General features: G+C 40.4%; 1 protein-coding gene across 1 annotated transcript in view; it reads right to left on the reverse strand.

The window, feature by feature from the left end:
- The window catches only part of MFHAS1 (multifunctional ROCO family signaling regulator 1), a 126316-nt gene extending 109366 nt beyond the window's left edge, over nucleotides 1-16950 (reverse strand). The window contains exons 1-3 of the mRNA XM_077773246.1: nucleotides 16947-16950; nucleotides 13829-14257; nucleotides 13531-13679 (exon numbers count right to left, since the gene is read on the reverse strand). Coding sequence (XP_077629372.1) covers nucleotides 13531-13679; nucleotides 13829-14257; nucleotides 16947-16950 — 582 coding nt within the window. The remainder of the gene's footprint in view (nucleotides 1-13530; nucleotides 13680-13828; nucleotides 14258-16946) is intronic.
- Between the last annotated feature and the right edge of the window lie 5203 nt (nucleotides 16951-22153).

Below are 22153 nucleotides of genomic sequence, written 5' to 3' on the forward strand. Positions count from 1 at the left end.
GGGTCAGAGAGAGAGAGAGAGAGGGAGACACAGAATCCAAAACAGGCTCCAGGCTCTGAGCTGGCTGTCAGCACAGAGCCCTACGTGGGGCTCGAACCCATGAACTGGGGAGATCATGACCTGAGCAGAAATCAGAGGGTCAACCAACTAAGTCACCCAGGTGCCCTATTTTACTGTGATTTTAAAAAATCCACTGAATTTAAAAAATTACGAGACAATAAGGAGCGTTTAAACCTTGACTGGTAAAGAAAGTATTGTTTTATTTTTTTCTTATGACTTTCCTTTAGGGAAAGTGGGTGGCTCAGCTGGTTAAGAGACTGACTCTTGATTTTGGGTCAGGTTATGATCTCACAGTTGTGAGTTCAAGCCCCATATCGGACTCTATGCTGACAATGTATAGTCTGCTTGGAGTTCTCTCTCTCCCCTTTTCTCCCTGCCCCTCTCCCACTCATGCGTGCACGCACTCTCTCAAAATAAGTAAACTTAAAAAAATTAAAAGGAAAAGCTTTCTTTTAAAGATACATAATGAAATATTTACAGGTAAAATGGTATGACACTGACCATTTGGGCATAGATGAAACCATTGTGGCCATGGGTTGATTAAATTCAAAGAGAGAGAAAAAAAGAGCAAAGCCATCAAAGCATGTATTGCCATTAACCTGTAAAATGAAATAAAAATATAGCTTATAGATTTACTTTTTTACCAAAATGCATTATCCATTTTGTTATTTTCTGTACTTTTTGGGTTTCCCTTAAATATTTACTATTTTGTAAAACTTGTCTTCCTTTTTTGGTTAAACATCTTAATGTTTTCCTTTTTCAGTACTATAGTCTGTAAGACATAAACTTCTAAAAAAGAACTTACTGTGTTCTTTTGAATGATCTTTTCGCTTAATCAGTAAATCCAGTGCCTTGAGAGCATAGAGAAAACACACGTTGTCCTTTGGAGTCTCATTCCAGTGTCATTACCATGAAGGGGTCACTTTTGTCTTTGCAACTTCGTTAGGTTAAAAAAAAATGATGTAGCATTGCCATAGAATTTACCTAAACACTACTGCAAACTTAATACTAATATAGTTGAGTTTGTTGAAACTGAGGGTGAACATATAGTTACATTCTCTAAACTATATACTTCCTGCAGACAACATCTGTGGCTTTTGAAAACCTAGAATATAATGGGTATTAATAAATATTTGACTAAGAAAAGAATGCCCAGGTTACCCTTTTTGAAATTCCTATGCTGACCTATAAACCATCACCATCTGCTTGGAACAGAAAGCGAGGTATATATTACTTTGACTTTTATGATGCATGAGTGAATATTAATTTAAAATAACCCCCCTCGCTCACTCTGTCCTAGATACAGTAATAGCCTTTGTTTTATTCTTGAAGATCCTGAGCACATTCCAGTTATGGTTTCTCTCTGTTTAGAAATCTCTCTCCTAAGATGTTTGCATGAGCACCTCCCCCCCAATCCCTGTCTTTTTCTTGTAATCTTTCCTAGAGCCCCTCATAACCACTCCCATTAAAGTGGATCCCCTCTACCACTCTGCTTAACTCTCTATCCCTCTACCCATCTCCTCCTATCCCTTCCCTAAGCGCTTATCACTACCTGGTATATGTTTGTTTGTGTTTGTTGTCTCTTTCCCATACAAAACTATGATTTCATGAGGACAGGGAATTTTTTTTCTCTGCCCAGGCCATGGCACATAGTAAGTCACAATTGACTATTTGTTGAATCAATGAATGGACAAAGTTGAAAATGAACATTTTCATTCACTTCAGCCATATCTTCAGCAACCTCCGTAGGAATTCTCATGGAATTTCATTACATGTATTTTTCAACTTCCAAATGCATTATAAAGAATTCTTTCAAGGGGAGTCTGGGTGGCTCGGTTGGTTAAGCGTCTGACAGGTCATGATCTCAAGGTTCGTGAGTTCAAGCCTTGTGTCTGGATCTGTGCTGACAGCTCAGAGCCTGGAGCCGCTTCAGATTCTGTGTCTCCCTCTCTTTCTCTGCCCCTCCCCTGCTCATGCTCTGTCTCTGTCTCTCTCAAGAATAAACATTTTTTAAAATTTTTAAAAAAAGAATTAATTCTTTCAATTCATCCATGAAATGGATGTGAATACTCCATTTTATAGATGGGAAAAGTAAAGTACAAAAAAACTAAATCCCTAAAGATCAATGCATGAGTCAATGTTAGAGCTAGATTTAGAGAATTTTGGATATAGTCTTGAACAACTGACTCCTCAAAGTCATTTAACTATAGATTGTGCTCATTATAATTCATTTAAAAGCATTTTCTATTCCTGAATTTGAAAGTCTCTTAGGTAAGACATTGATTTGTTATGACAGCAGGTGATTCAGTTACTGTAAATGTTCTTTCAAGAATTCATTCCTTAATCCACACCCAGTAATTCACGAAGTTAGTTGGTGTCTTAGCAGAAATACAGTTTGTAAGTAATTTACGAATTAGATTCATTATGCTTGTCTCCCATTTAAGTTTAAAAGAATTCTGCTACCCCAAATCTATTGCAATCATGAGGGAAATGCTTTAGGTAGTACCTGTAAAATATTTTCTCGAGCCTAATTTTACTTTTGATCCCTCAAACATTACTACAAATGATATGACCCCCCCAATTCAGTATGCCAAAAGGCTCACACAACTTTGTTTTTGACTGAGAAATATATATATATATGAATAGTGGTTCCCAAATTTGGTTGCATTTTGAAATCACCTGAAAATTTACAAATATTGTTACTAGGATCTCACCTCCAGAGATGCTGATTTCTTTGCTCTGGGGTGTGGTCTGGGCATTATGATTTTTAAAAAGCTTCTGAAGGGGACTTTTGTAGAAGAGACTCAGTTTATAGATTTCCTGACACAACCCAAGAATGAAATCCAGGAAAGAAGGAAAGCTTCTAGATTTCTCTGTAATTCCAGGTATTTTAAACTATTTCAATATCTCTAATATTTTATTGTGTTCTTCATCCTGGTTTCTTTTTTTCTTGGAAGGATCTAGTTTTATGTATCTAAGATCTAAGTTAAATTGAGCTAAGATGAAAAGGATGTCAAGATGAGAACAAGTGGGATAAAGCACATGAAACATTCTTTAAAATGTAGGAGGCTACACAAATGTGAGATACAATTATTGTTCACCCATATTGTTGAGCCATGCAGGACCAAAAGCCATTTGTATATTACAAAGTGCCTTCAAAATAATTCTTTAAAAATTTTTTTTTAATGTTTCATTTATTTCTGAGAGAGAGATGGCATGAGCAGGGGAGGTTCAGAGAGAGAGGGAGACACAGAATCCAAAACAGGCTCCAGGCTCTGAGCTAGCTGTCAGCACAGAGCCCGACACGGGGATTGAACCCATGAACCATGAGGTCATGACCTGAGCCGAAGTCAGACTCTTAACCAAATGAGCCACCCAGGCGCCCCAAAATAATTCTTAGTAGTAAACAAAATTCACTCAAAATGTGTCCACTTTTATTTGGGAGACATTGTGCCTTCATCATCAATCATTCTCACTTGCAGAATGGAGAATTTCATTTCCCGCGCCCACCTGAAAGTTCTACCAATTCTAATACCTACAGCTTGAAGGAAAACAGATCCCTATTGTAACCCACCCGTTTACATTTACCTATTCAGATCCCTCCGTAACAAAGCCATTATGCAGAGTCACACCCGTATATGGTTTTCATTTGTTTTCTATCAAGTTCTCACACACGGAATTTCTTTGGTTTGCTTGGTTGCTTAATTGTGAAAGGTAACAAGGCAACATAGAACAATAGTGACAAGTGAGGAAAGAATTACTGAAAAAGAAATACTTAAAAAAAAAACCCACCAGCTAGAAAAAGCTCATGAACTCAGCTCTCTGAGAGTAAAGACTAGAAACCCTGCCTGTATTGAGCTCCCAGAACCCTGTTCCCTGAGTCCGTCCCTCCCTTCATAGGCTGTGGCTCTTGGGTTTCCTGTCACTTGATTACTTAAGCTCTTTGAAAGAGTTGTGTTTCCCTACTTTGCTCCAGGCTGTTGGGCTTGCATTCGGAGTAAGTTCTGTGTGGCAGGGAGGCTGGTGTTATCCTACAGCACCCCTATTTAAACACTCTCTTAATTCCTCCTGTTCAGTCTGGCTCATTGGGTGTTGCCCATAAAAAGTTTGGCTTTTGTAATCACAATTAGAGCAGGGTGGTGTGACTAATCAGTCAGTTCACTGCATCTCTATCTTCTGTGATGTGAGTCATTTCAACATTCGCTTTGTGCTCACATGTCGCTCCCTACTCTCAAATGTTCAAGTCTATATTTGTTCCAGACTGTAGATGTTAAAAAGAAAAAAAAAAAACCTGTTTGTTTTCATTCTAAAAACATGTTCTATACTCCCTCTCAGGACTGAAACTAACTCCACAGGAATTTGGAGAAGTTCCCATAACGCTAGCTCACTATACAAAATTTCTCAGGCAGGGAAGCCATTCATTACCTCATTTTGGGAAACTGTACTGATAATAAAATTAATTAGGTCAACACACATATACTGAATGTTTACAATGTGCAGACCACTTTTCATGTATCTTTTCTTTAAGTTTTTAAAATTTATTTTAAGAGAGATAGAGCAGGGGGAGGGGCAGAGAAAGAGGAAGAGAGAGAATCCCAGGCAGGCTCTATGCTGTCAGCACTGAGTCCGACTTAGGGCTTGCATCCATCAGCCATTAGATTATGACCAGAGCCAAAATCAAGAGTCAGCCACTTAACCCACTGAGTCACCCAGGCACCCCCATCATGTATCATTGTTTTAAAATGTGGTTTATTTTAGAGCAGTTTTAGATTTCAGAAAAATTGCAAAGATGTAAGTATTTCCGTATATCCTACACCCGTTTTTCCCTATTATTAGCACACTGCATTAGTATCATATATTTGTTACAATTAATGTAATATGTATTGATGTAATATATAAATGATTCATCAAGCCATATATTATTATTAAGTAACATTCATGCTTTATTCATATTTCCTTAGTTTCTACCTAGTGCCCTTTTTTTGTTTCAGGATCCCATCCCAAATATTTTTAATTATCACTTCTTCTCAGACTCTTTTATTTGGCTCCTTGTTCCTTTGACCATACTCTCATTTTGTGTGTGTGTGTGTGTGTGTGTGTGTGTGTGTGTGTATTGAAGCACTTCCTTAATTCCTTAATTTCTGGGTTTATAAGATATTCCAGGTTCATCTTGTACGTTTCATGCCCCAGTCCTAGAACTAGCCATTTCATTAAGGAACCCTGATTGTTTTTATTAGAGAATGGTATTAGAAATCAGGATCTGGGGACACCTGGATGGCTTAGTTGTTTAAGCATCTGACTTCAGCTCAGGTCATGATCTCACCATTCGTGAGTTCGAGCCCCATGTGGGTTCTGTACTGACAGCTCAGAGCCTGGAACCTGCTTCAGATTCTATGTCTTCCTCTCTCTCTGTCCATCCTCCACTTGCTCTCTCTCTCAAAAATAAATAAACATTAAAATTTTTTTTTATATAATCAGGATCTGGATGACAGATATGTTCATTGTTATTGGAATGTCTTTGCTTCTCAGCTGAGAGAAAGGGACCATAGGTGCATATACTAAACCATAGATTTACACATATGAATGAATATTTCTATATGTAACTATTTGTATCTATGTTAAGCTAAACATGAGTTCATATAGATGTGTCCAACTTCAATCCATTACCATGTAGATCATTCTAGTCTCCTCTCGTTGCTCCAACAATGGGTTACTGGACTCCTACCATCACCATCCCTTTATTTGATTGTTCAATTTCAGTATGCATGTATAGCAGTATCCAAATTGTTGTTGATGTATACCCTATGGCAGGCAACTTTATTAACTAGTTTATTCTGGATGGCCATGGTCTTGGTATCACTCAACAATTCTGTTACTGAGGAAGAAAGGGTGAATCAATAAGGAAATACAGTTAATGGCCTCCACTATAGAATGCACTGAAGTGACAGGTCACAAAAGAGAAAACTACAGTGGCCTTGTTTTGAATTTTAGTTGAGTTTCTATGAGAAAGTCAGTTGTTTTCTTCCTCAGACTGCAACCTTTTGACACAATGCTTATTTCCTTCCTTTGCTCTAGCACCAGGTCCTTCAGCTGCCACAGCCACCAGCCACCACTAATAGAAGGGGAGCAACCCTATTGAGCACATTATAAATGGAGGGGCGAGAGGGCACAGCGGGGAAATGAGGGGGTAAGGGATGGGTACATGGAAGTATTGGCTAGCTGTTGGGCAGCTGACGTGAGCCGAGATTGCAGATGGGTGCTGACTGATCTCAGATAATAGTATGACACAGAGAAAAAGGCATGGATGATGGGATGGGCTTTTCCAAATGACCGTTAGTGAGGCCCAATCCACAACTTTGGTCTGTTGCCCTTCATCGATCTACTATCAAATCAGTCATCAGTGTGCCATTTTCACTCAGTGGCAGCTGACAATTCTAAACACAAACCTTTCATGCCCACTCTCCAAACCTGACCTCATACCTAGGGAGTGCTATGCCAATACATGGGAAAGAGCAAAGAGCTCTACACAGGGAAATCCGAAGTTTTCCTGGTCATAGGCGAACATTCAGAGATTAAGATTCTAGAGAAAAAGAAAATGACGCGGCCACAGAGGGGGTTTTTGGAGAGTCACTCAGGTGGGTTTGAGTCCTAGCTCCGCCACTCAACAGCTGTGCAACCCTGAGTAAATCATTTGCTGTCATTTATATAAAATTGATATTAAAATACTAAATCATTAAAGATAATTCATGAAAACAACATCAAAATGGTACATTTTATTAACATTTAAAAAGGTATGGAACAAAACCAGTAGAATTTTCCAGCACAAAGAGAAAACCTTAATGCATGCAAATTTACAAGGGATCCCAGGATGGAATGCAGAATGTGACAAAACTACCTGTATCACAATTGTGGAAACAAGGGTGGGGGTGGGGGGGGTAAGGGGTAAAGTGTTAACCTAAGTAACTTTGGAAATGTGTGGAGTGTGGAAAACTGCAGGCAAAAGAAAATGTAGATTCACACTGTGCTCCGGCTGGAAGCGGAATGTGAGACTTCCTGTTAGCTTCCTAGAAACGGGGGGAGGGGTGCCCTTCTCCTCACTTTTCTTCTCTCCTACTGGGTGAGATAGGACTCCATGCCGGGCTGGAACACCCATCTAGGACATGAGGTAGAAGACAGGGACAAGAAAATAGAAGAAGCCAATCTTTTCCTTACGATTGTGGAGCCACCACCCCAGCTGAGTTTATGTAGAATGAGAAAGAAACTTCTCCCTTGTTTACCTCACTCTTAATTTGAATTTCCTGTCACAGGTAAATCTAATCCCAATTAGTACAGCTTTTACTTGTACCTTTTCTCTCTGCTTTTTGTTCCCCCACCAATTGCTAGATTACTCAAAAAAAAATGAGTGTGCATAACTTTTCATGATATAACTCCCTTGCAAGATATTCTGGGGTCTTAAGCACCTAATTCCAGCCAATGAAAAGGATGGCTAAAGTGGACTCTTGTCCACAAAAAGATTATGCTGTTGCATTGAATACTAATTGATCCAGAGTGTTATTTGTATTAATTCATCATCCTTACAAAGGAGTTATTTAAATGGCCAAACAGTATACATTTAGCTTTTGTTTTGTTTATATCAAAAGTATATACTTACTAAATTTGGGGAGAAACACAAAGAAGTATAATTTTTAAAAATGTAAAGGTTAGGTACTGACAGTCTAAGATCTCTCTCTCTCTCCCTTCCCTCCTGGATTTCCGATATTCCACTGGATCTGGGAATTATAAGTCTGTTCAAAGAATGCTAGAGCAGGGAGTTCCTGACTGGCTCATCTTGATCTTGGGGTTGTGAGTTCAAGTCCCATGTTGGGTGTAGAGATTATTTAAAAAAAAAAAAAAAAAATAGGAGTTCCTGGATGGCTCTGTTGGTTGAGGGACTAACTCCTGATTTCTGCTCAGGTCATGATCTCAGAGTCTTGGGATCAATGCCCACCTGGGACTCTGCTGAGCACAGAGCCTTTTGAGAGTCTCTTCTCCTCTCTCTCTCTGTCTCTTTCTTCCCTGCTACGCATGTGCACTCTCTTGCTCTCTCTCTAAAATTTAAAAAAAATTTTATTTATTTATTTTTTAACTTTTTAAAATTTATTTATTTTGAGAGAGAGAGAGAAAGAGCACACGAGAGGGAGGGGGCAGAGAAGGAGAGAGAGAGAGAGAGAGAGAGAGAGAGAGAGAATCCCAAGTAGGCTCCATGCTCGGCACAGAGCCCAGTGTGGGGCTCGAAACCACAATCCGTGAGATCATGACCTGAGTCTAAGTCAAATGCCAGACACTTAACCAACTGAGCCACCCAGGTGCCCCCCAAAATAAAATAATATTAAAAAAATAAAATCTTAAAAAAACAGAAAGAATTCTAGAGCAGAAAAGGAAGACGGCAGTCAGTAGTTGCTAGGTGTCGTATTCAAGATGGTTACCTAGCAACCGTTGGAGCCAATAGCTACAGGAGTAGTGCCAGTGGCTTAGAGTGGAAATGCTTATTGGAGCCACATATTTGCTCCACTAAACATCTTTTCTGCATGGCTTTCAAAATAAGAATCCGCTTTTGGCTTATGTGGGCTGATGCACAACTGACCGTCTGTTTCATCGGTCTTCTCTCACCTTCTGACAGGGCAGACGTGCTCACTTTGTTCATAGAAGGCCACTCATGTTTGAAAAACATCTGCCACTGTTTGAAGCCAAAAAAAAAAAAATCTCTTTCAAAGTTCTTAGATGCCAGATAGCAGCACTATGAATACAAAGATTAAAAAAAAAAAAAGGTCCACTTTTAAGTAAGAAAATTAAGTTTCCTTAAGCTCACAGGGTAAGTTTTAAGAGTTTAAATCAATATTAAATTTAAAAATTTGGAGTGCCTGAGTGGCTCATTCTATTAAGCATGCAACTCTGTTTAAAATTTTTTTTAATGTTTATTTATTTTTGAGAGAGAGAGTGAGACAGTGTGAGCAGGGAAGGGACAGAGAAAGACAGAGACACAGAATCTGAAGCAGGCTCCAGGCTCTGTGCTGACAGCACACGGGGCTTGAACTCACAAGCTGTGAGATCATGACTGAGTTGAAGTTGGATCCTTAACTGACTGAGCCACTCAGGGACCCCAAGCATGCAATTCTTGATTTCAGCTCAGGTCATGATCTCACAGTTTGTGGGATCGAGCCCCACATCTGGCTCCACACTGACAGCACGGAGCCTGCTTGGGAGTCTCTCTCCTTCTCTCTCTCTGTCCCTCTCCCGCTCTCACTTTCTCTTCCTCTCTCTCTCAAAATAAATAAATAAACTTAAAAAAAAAACAAACCCAGAATAATATTCAGACCTAAAAAGAATGAAATTCTGATGCATGCTCCAACATGGACAAACATTGAAGACATTATACTGAGTGAAATAAGCCAAATGCCAAAGGATGTATCTCATTGATTTCATTTGATAGGAAATACCTAGAGTAGTCAAATCTGTAGAAACAGAAAGTGGAATGGAGGTTTCCAGGGGTTTGGGGAGTGGGGAATGATGAGTTCATGTTTAATGGGGACAGAGTTTCAGTTTTGGAAGATGAAAAAGTTCTGGAAATGGATGGTGGTGATGGTGGTGCAACACTCTAAATGTAGTTAGTGCTGATCAACTGTAGAGCCAGAAAGGGTTAAATAGTAAATTTCAGTTATGTATATTTCACCACAGTAAAAAAAATCAAATGCATTCACGCCAAATATGAACAATGCTCTGATGTTTGCCGTGCTCCAGTGTCCTAACGGGACATAATCATAGGGGAGGAAAATCTATTCTGGGTATTGTATAATGTGCATCGCGTACAGAATAATGAACCATCCTATCAAAAGAGCAAAATCCTGCCTTGATTCTTGTTGCAAATTCTAACATCAGTTGAATCAGATTCTTTTTTTTTTTTTTTTTAAGTGAAAGAACGATTATTTTGAAGGAAGAAGGGACTGGAAATATGTATCCTAACAAATATCCATTGTGTTGTTTCTTGCTGGCCTTTTCTTTCTACAGCCAGACATTTCTTAAATGTGTGTATCCTGAAGAACTAAATCAAGTACATTTAAGAGTGAACAAGACTTGAAATTACATTTCGTTATTGCTTCCCCTAAGCAGAACTTTCATAAACCATATGTACACGGCTTTTACAACTGAGCCTGTCCAGCAGTGTCAGTACAATTCTGGATTTTGCTTGTCTTCTCATCTATGCCCTAACCTGAGACTGGTGGTAACTTTTAATTACAGTGTCACGGGTTAATGATGATCGACCCCAAGTGAAGACCAAATTAGAGTTGTAGGCTCTTCCAAATCACAAATGTACAATGTGTACTTTTAATAAAGAAGACTCGTTTCATTTAAAAGCATGATTTTTATTTTTTGTTATACATCAGTATATATATCGGTGTATCAGTAATAAAGTGCGTCTGTCACAGAAAATCAGGAAATACATGTCAGCCTAATAAATCCTAGGGGCCCGTATGGTCCCAAGGCCACACGACATTCAATCAAAGAAGCAAGGCCGACTAACATGCATGTCTGACAGCACTGTGCTGATTCTGTTCCCTTTGCTGCACCCCATTTCCTGCAGGCGCATTGCCCAGCCTTCTCTGTGCTACTTTATTCTCCTAGGGGCCATTCTTGTACTGTGTCACCCGGGTTTCCTGCCTTCGGGGTGTGTACAGCCAATGGAAGGACCGGCAGCCCCACATCTCTGGTGTCCCAAAGAAGTGATGACTTCCCTGAGGAAATATGGTGTCTTATTTGGGGTTCTTCCAAAAACAGATCTTGAAACAAAGACTTGAATGCAAATAGTTTATTTGGGAGATGATCCCAAGAAACAGTGGCATGGAAGTGAGAGGGAGAAACATGGAAGAGGAGAAAACAAACAAAAGGGTATATTATCAAGCAAGTCACCCTTCTGGACAACTAAGGTTTAATCTTTTGGGAGAAATCTTAGCAGTAGGTGAAGCATATGCACCTGACAGCTGTCCCACTTGAGGGGTGGGGAGTCGGAGTATTTACCACCAATCCCCATCTGTCATTGAGAGAAGACAAATCCAGGGGTAGTGACAATGTAACTCAAAGGGCACCGCTCTTGAAATCAGCTCTGAGCACTAAACAAAGGACTTGCGGCTTTAATTTTCAGAGAGGTGTCCCTTCAGTGGATACATCAGTAAATGCCTTAAACAAGACTGAGTGGGGGTGAGCTCCCATGGGGACATGGTGGTGTTGGGATTGGGGGCGTAGCAGGCAGGCAGATGTGAGCGCCACTCGTTTGGCCACCCCAGTCAATCTTCCTGTCTGTATGGGAACACAGGATGCCGCCAATATGGTTGGCGTATATCTGCAAAGAGCAGAGACCCTATGTTATAAGGAGTCCCAAGGTTTTGATGTTTGATAAGGAAGTTGATGAACATAGCTCAATGATTGGGATAAATAATCCTAGAAGCATTCAGTGTTTAAAGGAGTTTTACCAACACACACACACACACACACACACACACACACACTCTCTCTCTCTCTCTCTCTCTCTCACACACACACACATATACACCCATGGAGAAAAATATTTTGTTTGAACAGAGCAACTATTTGCAACTTGTTATGGTCTTTTCAGTCTTGATCTATGTACATATGGTTTTTAAACTGTTGTGGTCAATGTGTTGAATATTTCATGAATGACCTCAGACAGATCGTTTCAATTCCTTTCGTCTGTTTTCATACCAACAAGACGGAGAGAATCGCTTCTATTGCACAGGGCTATCGTGAAGAATAAATGAGGCAGTGTAGTATAAAGCCAATTTGTAAACTCTATAAAGTGTAAAATTATGAGGTATAATACTCATATGTGAGTGCTTCTCATAGGCTTTTCTCTATATCAGTTTTAATGGTCACGTAGGATTCTAACTGAATTGCGGTCACAGTTTATTTCACCTTTGTCCAGTTCTTACTCATTCTTGCTTCTTGGCCATCATAAATAAAGTTGATTATAAACATCTCTGCATGATTAGCATTTTTTCCCTTCTGAAGTATTTCCTTAGAATGAATTCCTGGAAGCAGAATAACTGGGTCCAAACGGTTGGAACATTCTTCTTTAGATGATACACATTTTAATAGTCAAAAAAAAAAAGCCCACCCAAACAAAAAACAAAGAAAACACTTCAAAACCCAAAAACGAGTGAATTATGACGCACCACAATTTAGATGAATTAAAAACTAAATTTAATCCTGGTGGTGGTAACAGCTCAGCACATAACTATATCATCATAATTTTCAAATAATTAAATTTTCTCCAATCCTTGGAAGGTGTCTGTCTTCTAATGGCTAAAAATCCTGTTTTGGGAAATGTGGAGGGATAGAGTATAAAATGCAAGGACCCTGACCTGGTAAGCTTCTTTTCCAGTTTTAGCAGCCTCTGTTTACAAGAGACCCAGTTTTTAAAGGATAAATTTCTTCCCACCCAAGGCTTCAGGCACCTCTTTGTTCAGCTGATTTAGATTCGGAGCAAAGTAATTCTGGTAAAGGGTGATTAAGTACACAGATTTTAGGTTCAAGTCAGGGAGATGAATTCTGTGTTGCATGTATATAAAATATGAAAATATATTCTTCATGATCTGTCAATGATCTGCCAATTTTCTGGAAATATTATCTTAATATTTATAAAGTATATGCAGATTCTTAGACTCCTGAACTATAAACGCTCTTGCCATCTATTATCTACTACCATTTTTGGAGGTTTAAACATTCAGATTGGCAAGAGTTCTCTCTGCCTAAAAGATTCTTTTTAGAGTTGAAATTTTGCTTTCCTCTGGTCCATTTCTTTAGAGATGGCTGCAAGAATTCAAGGAAGAAATATCTGACGAAACTAATACGGTTCAGCAAAAACCTGCCCTAGACAATGTTTCAGGGAAATACTTACATCGTTAACCAAGGGACCAATGTGATTGATCATCAAATGATTATCTCTATAATCATTTTGTTTCTCATTTTGTGTCTCCAGATAGTTCTTTTTAAAACTGGCTTGAGAAGGAGTTAAGAAGAGGTATAATAGAAAGGTACTGGCCAAGAGGTAAGATTTGATTTATGGCCACTAACTAGCTCTCTGACCAGATCCAAGTTACTTCACCTACCTGAACTTTAATTTCTTCACCTGCAAAGTTGAATCTAACCAACATTCTGTGATGCTGTATGGAGCCAAAGTTTCCACCCCACCCTGCCCCCCTCCTGATGCAGTAATCCTCTGGGGGCCAAATAACAGAGAAAGGTCTTCTAAATGTGTTACTGCTGTTGCATTGCATTTGTGTGGGTGCGGCTGTCAGTGGAGGGGAGCTTGAGAAGAGAGATTTCCGCGGCTCTGCATTATCAGGAGTTGAACAACAGGTTGAAAAAAACCACTGTGCTCTCCTGTGTTTGGGCAAACAGGAATCAGGCCACCCTGACCTCGTGGTCACACAGAGACTGCCAGGAAGCCTGCAGAGTCCGTCCAGTGCTGCTGAGATGGCATGTCTGGCGGAGGCCAGAGGAAGCTAGAAGGAACAGGGCAGAGAGGTGAGGCCCGGAAAGGGGCGAGGGCGCGGCTGTGCGAAGTCCTGAATTAACATCAGCCTTGTCATCATTAGCACTTTCCGAAATCCCTCCATTAGCCAGTGGAATTATCTAGGGAGGGGAGAAAGCCCTTTCGCTTACGATGGACTTCACTTCAGGTTCATTAATACTTAAAATAAATTAACTGTCCTACTGATACTTGTTGTTAAGGCAGTAACACTCCTTTCAGCTGCAGATTCGGGCGGGTTATGTAGGTCTTCCCTCTGTGGTTGTCTGGCCTGGCTGTTGGATCTGAGGCACCCTGGTGGATGGGCTCCTACAAGGCACTGGTGTGAGCCTGAGGGAACGCCGGTGGGGGTGTGCCGAGGCCTGCCCTTCCCGGCCTGCCGCCCCTGCCGCCCGCCATCCCAGGCCTCGGTGGCCTCCGGCCCTCTAAGCAGCTTGGCCGGCCTGCTCTGGGCGACGTCCGTCCCTAGAACCTCTCTGCTCCCACCTGCCGCTCTAGGTCTACATCCGTCTGCCTCCCCCCCCAGGGCCCTCAGCTCCTGCGAGGACCACTTGCCTCCTTCCAATTGCCCTTCCCTGGCTGTCCGCCTAGAAGGTTCTTGCCCTGCTTGCTGGCCTAGTAAATGCGTCCACCTGCCACACTTGAGACTCAGCTAAAGTAGCCCTTCTAGGCATGGTATCGCCTCCTTCTTTGAGCCGCCGCAGTACCCAAGAAAATACTATACACGCAGGACGCTGTGAGTTTCTTGGGGTCATGCGTTTTATTTTGATTTCTCTATTTTGAGCATAGTATCAGGCAAATGGATGTGCAGTAAATGCTGAATACATATTTAGACCTGCGTTTCAATAATCTCGTCTCCATTTCCTGTTTAGAATAAGGTGGGGAGAGGGGGTTACGTGACACAAATTTTTTTTAATAAAAAATAGTTGTGTAAACTATTGTGACATGGGGGAATTTATATTAAGCCATCTTTGCAGGGGCACCTGGGTGGCTCAGTCAGTTAACCCGTTAAACGTCCGACTTTTGATTTTGGCCCAGCTCATGCTCTCACGGTTCATGGGTTCCAGCCCCAAGTCAGTGCTCTGTGCTGACAGTGCGGAGCCTGCTTGGAATTCTCTCTCCCTCTCTCTGCTGCCCCTCCCCAACTTGTGCTCGCTCTCTCTCACACATGCAAAATAAATAAACTTTAAAAATAAATAAAGATGTTTGTAAAATGGGACCAGATGACCTAGAATCCCTTTCAGTTTCAAAGACCTTCTCTAAAAGGAAATTCCCTTAACTCCCCACCCCCAACACCCCACCCCATTAGTTTCCCCTGTACTTTCTATCAACCATGAAGCCATTTAGGTTAACAAGTTACTCTTTTAAAATCTTTATTACTTGCTAGGAAGGCTGAGCCACATTTACCCCTTAGCGCACATTACTCTAAATCAAAATCCTCCTACAGAGAACTGTGTTCTGGGGATGGAGAAGCACACTTTGAACGAGAAGGCTCTTTCCTGGCCTCTGAGTCACATCTCTAATGCTAATTAGTGCTCCTGAGCTGCAAGCCGCTCTTGGCCCAAATTCCTGGCCCGTGCAAAGCCCGTCTCTGTAGTGGAGAGACCCTGGGCGTCCTTGCCAGACAAAAGCTAGTTTTAAATCCTGGCTGTCACATGCTGGCTCTCTGACTTTGGGTAAGTTGTCTAACTAGCAGAGCTTCTATTTTCTCACCCATGAAATGGTGATAACAACAGTCAAAGCCTCATAAGTTGGTAAGAGCATTAAATGAAATGATGCGGCTAAGGCTGTTATATAGCAGGTGCACAGAAGCGGTAACTACTATATTTTTGCCCGACTCTGATGCTTCCTAGACTTCCCAGGAGTGGGTGTGGGTTGATGGTTATTGAGTCTTGCTCTGAATTGGAGATGCTGTGGACTGGGGGGTGGTTTTGGTCATGGGACAGGAGGCTTGGGGGACACTAAGGTATGGTAAACATGGAACCCTGAGGTGTCATCTGCTAGGGCTGCCGTGTTCCCAGAGCCCCAAGACCACCATAATCCACAGCCTGCCTGAAGGGGTGCTGGCTTAGATTCGGGGGTCTGCTCCCTCTTCCAGTTAGAGAGGAAAATCTTTTCCATTCCTAGCTTTCTGAACTAGGGAAGGTCACTGCATCTTCTAGAGCTGTGAAACACACACTTTGGCCATTATTTATATTTTATTTTAATTTTTTTAATGTTTATTTCTTTTGAGAGAGAGACAGAGACAGAGTGTGAGTGGGGAAGGGGCAGAGGGAGGGAGAGACCCAGAATCCGAAGCAGGCTCCAGGCTCTGAGCTGTCAGCACAGAGCCTGATGCAAGGCTTGAACTTATGGACCATGAGATCATGACCTAAGCAGAAGTCATATGCTCAACCAACTGAGCCACCCAGGCACATCAATATTTTAAAAATAACAAAACAGGTACCATTTTATATATATATATATATATATATATCAACTGTATATCTTGGTTGCCCATCCTTATCAATACATATGATTGTAGTCTATCTTGTAAAATAATTTTGTGGTTGTCCCAATATTATTATATACCCACTGAATGATATTTAAGTTATTTCCACACTTTGATCCTCTCAGTGAGAGATACCTTACAGAATCTAGAATATGATAAGTCCTAAAAAAATGCTAGTTGAATTGGTGTGCTGTTCTGAACGGTCTCTAGGTTTGACAGGGTTAAAAGGCGCCGATCTCTACTTTGAAGCTGCCCTGGGCTGGAGTTGTGAGAGGGAGAACAAAGCACCACTATTCATTTCCCCCCTGTCCTTCTGTCCAGCCTTCCTCTCGGCCACCCTCCCTGGCTGTCTACTCCCAGCCGAGCTGTTAGTGGAGGATGACAAACCTCACCGAACAAGTTTGGCCAGAACCCAAGATGGTGTTTCAGGAATATGCTCTAGATATCAAAGCACTTTTAATTTTATGGGGGAAGTTTCCTGAACATTCTTTCCCTGGATCGATGACAAGAAAGTCCCAAACCTAAGGCAATCTGAGGATCTTGAATTCATTAAGCTGTTGTGAATTGGAAAAGCAAAGAATATTAAAAGTGATTTGGACAGGAGCACCTCATCCTTGCTTGCACTGGGGCGTCTATTTCTCAATGACCAGATCAAAATATCCACATTCCCCGTTCCCACAGTTTTCACAGAGACCAGGAGACCTGGGAGGCAAATGGTCAATGGAACAATCAGGTGTTTAGATTTTGTCCTTTGCTGAGTGTTGTCTAGAACAGCCTCCTTTGATAATAAGTAAGGTCACCCCCTTGTCATACCCATATTCATAAACAAATCAATGTAGCTCAAGTACCAAATTTAACCATGAGCAAGTTCTTTGCTTTTTGCACCAGCTTTCTTTCTCACATTTCAAACCTTCCTGTGCCACTTACTCTGTTAGTCCAGATACCTTAAACCAAGACCATAGCCCCCTGCTTCCCATCCTCTCTGCCTCTATTTGCATTGGGCATTGGGAGTATGAAAATGATTAAAGTAAAATCTCCTTCCTCAAAGTACTTGCAGCCTCATGAAAGAGACATGTACACAAATAATTTTAATAAAATGTCCAAAGTGCTGAATAGGGTTATACACATGATGCTATCAGGCACAGGGAAGGGCCACATAGCCCAAGATGAAGCTCATGAAGGCTTTCAGGGGAGAAATGATGTCTCAGCTGGACCACAAAAAACTGAATACTCTTTGAACATAAAACATGTTGGCAGAATCTGGTGGGTGGAGAGATATACAATTGACTCTTGAATGATGTAAGGGTTAGAGGTGCTGACCCCCTCCATGCAGTCAAAATCCCCATATAACTTTTGACTCCCCCCAAACTTAACTACAAATGACCTGTTGACTGAAGCCTTATTGATAGCATAGTCAGTTAACACGTATTTTGTATGTTAGATGTACGATATACTGTATTCTTATGATAAAGTAAGCTACAGAAAAGGAAATGTTACTAAGAGAATTGTAAGGAAGAGAAAATACATTTACAGTACTCTATCAAGAAAAAACCTGCATGTCAGTGGACACGCACAGTTCAAACCCGTGTTGTTTAAGGGTCAGCTGTACACAGTTAGGGTGATGGAAGTTATAGGCTGTCAGGGCTTGGAAGGGGCATCTAATAAATAATCTTTGAATTATTTATTCCTATTAGAATATAAGTTCCTTGAACATGGAAACCTAATCTGTCTTGTTGACCAATGTGTCTTTGGTACCCCACAGGGTCTGGTACGTAAGCAGTGCTAAATAAGTATTTGTGGAACTGAAGGAATGCTTGGAGATAATGTCACCAGGTATGTATGTCATATAAACCCCTCTGGCAGCTGCGTGGGAGCTGGGAGGGAAATGAATCATGAGGCTCATGTGATCTTCCAGGTAGGGAATGAGACCTCCATATGGCAAATGACAGCGGGATAAGGCAGAGGGGACATAGCTGAGAAATGGTTATAAAGAAAAATCAGCAGAACTTGGTTACTGGTGGAGGAGATGAAAAGAGAGACTAGGGTGACTTGTCGGGATGAAGAATACAGAGCAGAAGTAGGTTGGTTGGAGAGGATGAAACAGAAGAAAGCCACTGGCCAGGAATTTGCTTTTAATAGAATCTTTTTCCCGTTGTCACCAATCATCATCCTGGACCCTCTCAGGCACCGCCTATAAAGGTAACGCTCAAAACACATCCATACTGTCATATTCATTCACTACATTTACATAATTTTGAAGTTGCATAATTTATGAAATTCGAAGTTAGAATATATGTATATATTTTAAGTAATACATGCTATTTAAAAATGTATGTTAGGGGGCGTCTGGGTGGCTCAGTTGGTTAAGTGTCCAACTTTGGTTCAGGTCATGATCTCGCTGTTTGTGAGTTCAAGCTCTGCGTCAGGCTCTATGCTGACAGCTCAGAGCCTGGAGCCTGCTTCAGATTCTGTGTCTCCTCTCTCTCTGCCCCTTCCCTGCTCAACACTCTGTCTCTCTCTCAAAATAATAAATAAATATTAAAAAAACAAAGGTCCCTGAAGAAAAATCATACACACAGTCTCCCCAAAGTAAATAAACATTTCAGAGAAGACACTATTTCCCTAACCCCTAGAGAAGATAAACTTTTTCTTTTATTGAGTCTATTATTAATCATTAGAATGTAGCATGCGATTCTTTTTATTTAAATAAACAATTTGGGGGCACTTGGGTGGCTCAGATGGTTGAGTGGCCAATTCTTGGTTTCAGCTCAGGTCATGATCCTGGGATGTGGAATTGAGCCCCGTGTTGGACTCCATACAGAGCATGGAGCCTCCGTGAGATTCTCTCTCCGTCTCTCTTTCCTTCTCTCTCCCCCAGCTCCTGCTGTATCTCTCACTAAAAGAAAAAAATTTTTAATTTTCCATGAAAGACTCTTAAATACAGAGAACAAACTGAAGGTTACTGGAGGGGTATTGGGTGGGGGCACAGACTAAATGGGTGATGGTCATTAACAAGGGCACTTGTTGGGATGAGCACTGGGTATTGTATGTAAGTGATGAATCACTAAATTCTATTCCTGAAATCATTATTATCCTATACATTAACTAACTTGGATTTAAATTTAAAAATTTTTTAAATATCTTAAATAGGAAATTTGGATGTGTTCTTAATCTGACATGTAAATGAGTTTTTATTTATTAAATTAATATTTAGTTCACAAATGACACATTTCTTTCTCCTCCATTTTACTTTCTTTGGTTTTTAGTCTCGGTGAGTTATGGCGTCTGTGAATGATCAAAATAAGGGACATGGCATCTTTTGATTCTTCACTTTCAAGTAACACTATATATGGTTAAAAACTAACTCTATTAGTCATCTGTTTATATTGTGTTTTGTTAATTGTTATATCATACAAATATGATATAGACAAATGTAGGAATAAAGGTAAATGTAAAATGAATATCTAAACCTCTCCGTCCAGCTTAACAAATACCAACTAGGTTTAAAAATACATTGAGGAGGGCACTTGTTGGGATGAGCACTGGGTGTTGTATGTAAGCCAATTTGACAATAAATTATATTTAAAAAATAAATAAAAATAATTTTCTGAATATAAAATAATACATATTTGTTGCAGATATTTCAGAAAGTATAGGAAAGAATAAGGAATAGGAAGAAAAACCATTATCATCCAAAGACAATCAATATAGCATTTTTATATGCTCCCGTCAAATATTTTTATGCAGAAAATCATAGTATAGAAACAACATGTATCTTTCTTTTTCTTCTTAATATTAGATCATAGGTATTTTCTTTTACTACCACTATTATAGACATCTATTTTTGATAGCTGCAAAATATCCCATTGTATGACTGAATTACAATTTTTAAACTCTCTCCTAAACTGTCCCCTAAACTGTCGGACTTGTAAGCTACTTCTAATTTTTCATTATTAAAAACATATTCTGATGCGTATCTTCTGCATGAAGACTTTTCTGTACTGTGATGCCATGTACTGTATGTATATTGTGCATTCTGACTTCTCTTGGATAAATTCTCCAGAAGTGGAATCACCAGACCAAAGGAAATGAGCCCTTTGAGGTTCTCCATACATACTGCTGAATTGCTTTCCCCCAAAGACCTAGCAACTGTATTTGAGGGCACAGCTTCGCAACACTCTTGTAAACACAGATCTAGTTATTTTTTGTTTTTAAAAAGCACATAGACGAGAAAGTATAATTGGGTACATTCTAGACAGATGACTCTCTTAACTGGATGCTTAGTCCTGTCGATGGTAATATAAAGCAAACTGATTCAAGACGCATGCATCTGTGCATAATTTTGTAGGTGATTGGACTTGTAGGCTTTTATAAAATACCAAACTTTAGGATTGCCAAATGCATGCGTAGACCACATCTTGGACGTCATTTCTGATGGGTGTTAGATCTTCAGCTGGCTGTTATTTTCTGTTAGCATATTGAAAATATCATACCACTGGCTTCTGGCTACCACAGTTGCTACTCAGAAATCAATTCCAAGTCCCATTGGCCTTTCTTCAAAGATAGTCTGACTTTTTCTCTGGCTAGACTCCCCTCCTTCAGTAAACTACTTTGTCTTTGGTTTTCTTCAGTCACTCTGCTGCGTCTTAGGTATGGATTTTTAAATTCTTCCTCCTGGAATAAATGGACTAGTGAGTCTGGAAACTCATTAGCTCTGGAAAAGTCTTAATCATTATTTCTTTAAATATTGCATCTTCCCTATTTTCTCTTTCCTCACCTTCTGGGATTTTGATCAAATGTACGTTAGCTCAATGTTTGATAATATTAAGGAATTATTGTCATACATTTTTAGGTGTAGTAATGATATTGTCATTATTTTGTTTTAAGAGTCCTTATAGTTGGGACACCTGGGTGGCTCAGGTGGTTAAGCGCCAGACTCTTGGTTTCAGCTCAGATCATGACTCACAGTTTGTGAGTTGGAGCCCCGCATCAGGTTCTGGGCTGACAGCGTGGGGCCTGCTTGGGTTTCTCTCTCCCCTCGCTCTCTGCCCCTCCCCAATTCATTCTCGCTCTCTCAAAATAAATAATTGAACTTAAAAGAATTTTTTTAAAAAGAGTCCTTATTGTTAATATGACAAGTTTTTTTGTTGAAAAATCTTATATCTAGATATAGCCGGCTGGACTCCATTTAGATGATCCCAATTTTGTTGGCAACATCCAAAACATCATAGTCGGAGCCAGTGAAACATGTCTTCTCCTCTCCATTGAGCCTGGTCAGGGTGTTGACTTGACCATGTAAATGTCATAGAGCTTCTTCACGGCCTGTTTGATCTGGTGCTTGTTGGCCTTGATGTCTATAATGGACACAAGTAAGCTGTTGTCTTCTGTTTTCTTCATAGCTGAAGAAAGTCAGAGGGTCAGGATGAACTGATGGCATAGTGCATAGTGATAAAGCTTCTTTCTCCTGGTGGTGTTCCTTTGAAGATACTGGGCTGCCTTGGGAGATGCAGTGTCTTGGGCCATCGGAAGGTAGCGACGTTTGGATCTCCTTTATTTGTGACTGTGAACACCTTTCAGCACTGCTTTCTTGGCATTCAAAGCCTTTGCTTTGGCTTTGGGAGGGGCAAGGGCTTTCTTCTTTGCTTTCAGTGCCATCTTTCAGAAAGGGAAGACATCAAATTTTTAAATATGTGTTGGATCTCTGTCTTTTCCAGTTCTCTTCCCTCTGCTTTGTGTTGTCCTTATTTCTGACTCCCTGTACTAAATTCTTGATAACATATTCTGAGCTACTTTCAGTTCACTTATCTTCTATTGTATCGAATCTACTGCCAAAGATGTTCATCCAGGTATGTATGTGTATAATTTATAATAAATAATTTATAGAGATTTTATAATACATATACATTCTGTTTGGTTTCTTTAAAAAAAAAGTTTAGGGGCGCCTGGGTGGCTTAGTCGGTTAAGCGTCCGACTTTCGCTTGGGTCATGATCTCGCGGTTCGTGGGTTCGAGCCCCGCGTC

This window comes from Crocuta crocuta, unplaced genomic scaffold (genome assembly GCF_008692635.1).
Source record: "Crocuta crocuta isolate KB4526 unplaced genomic scaffold, BGI_CrCroc_1.0 scaffold140, whole genome shotgun sequence".
Lineage (NCBI taxonomy): Eukaryota > Metazoa > Chordata > Mammalia > Carnivora > Hyaenidae > Crocuta > Crocuta crocuta.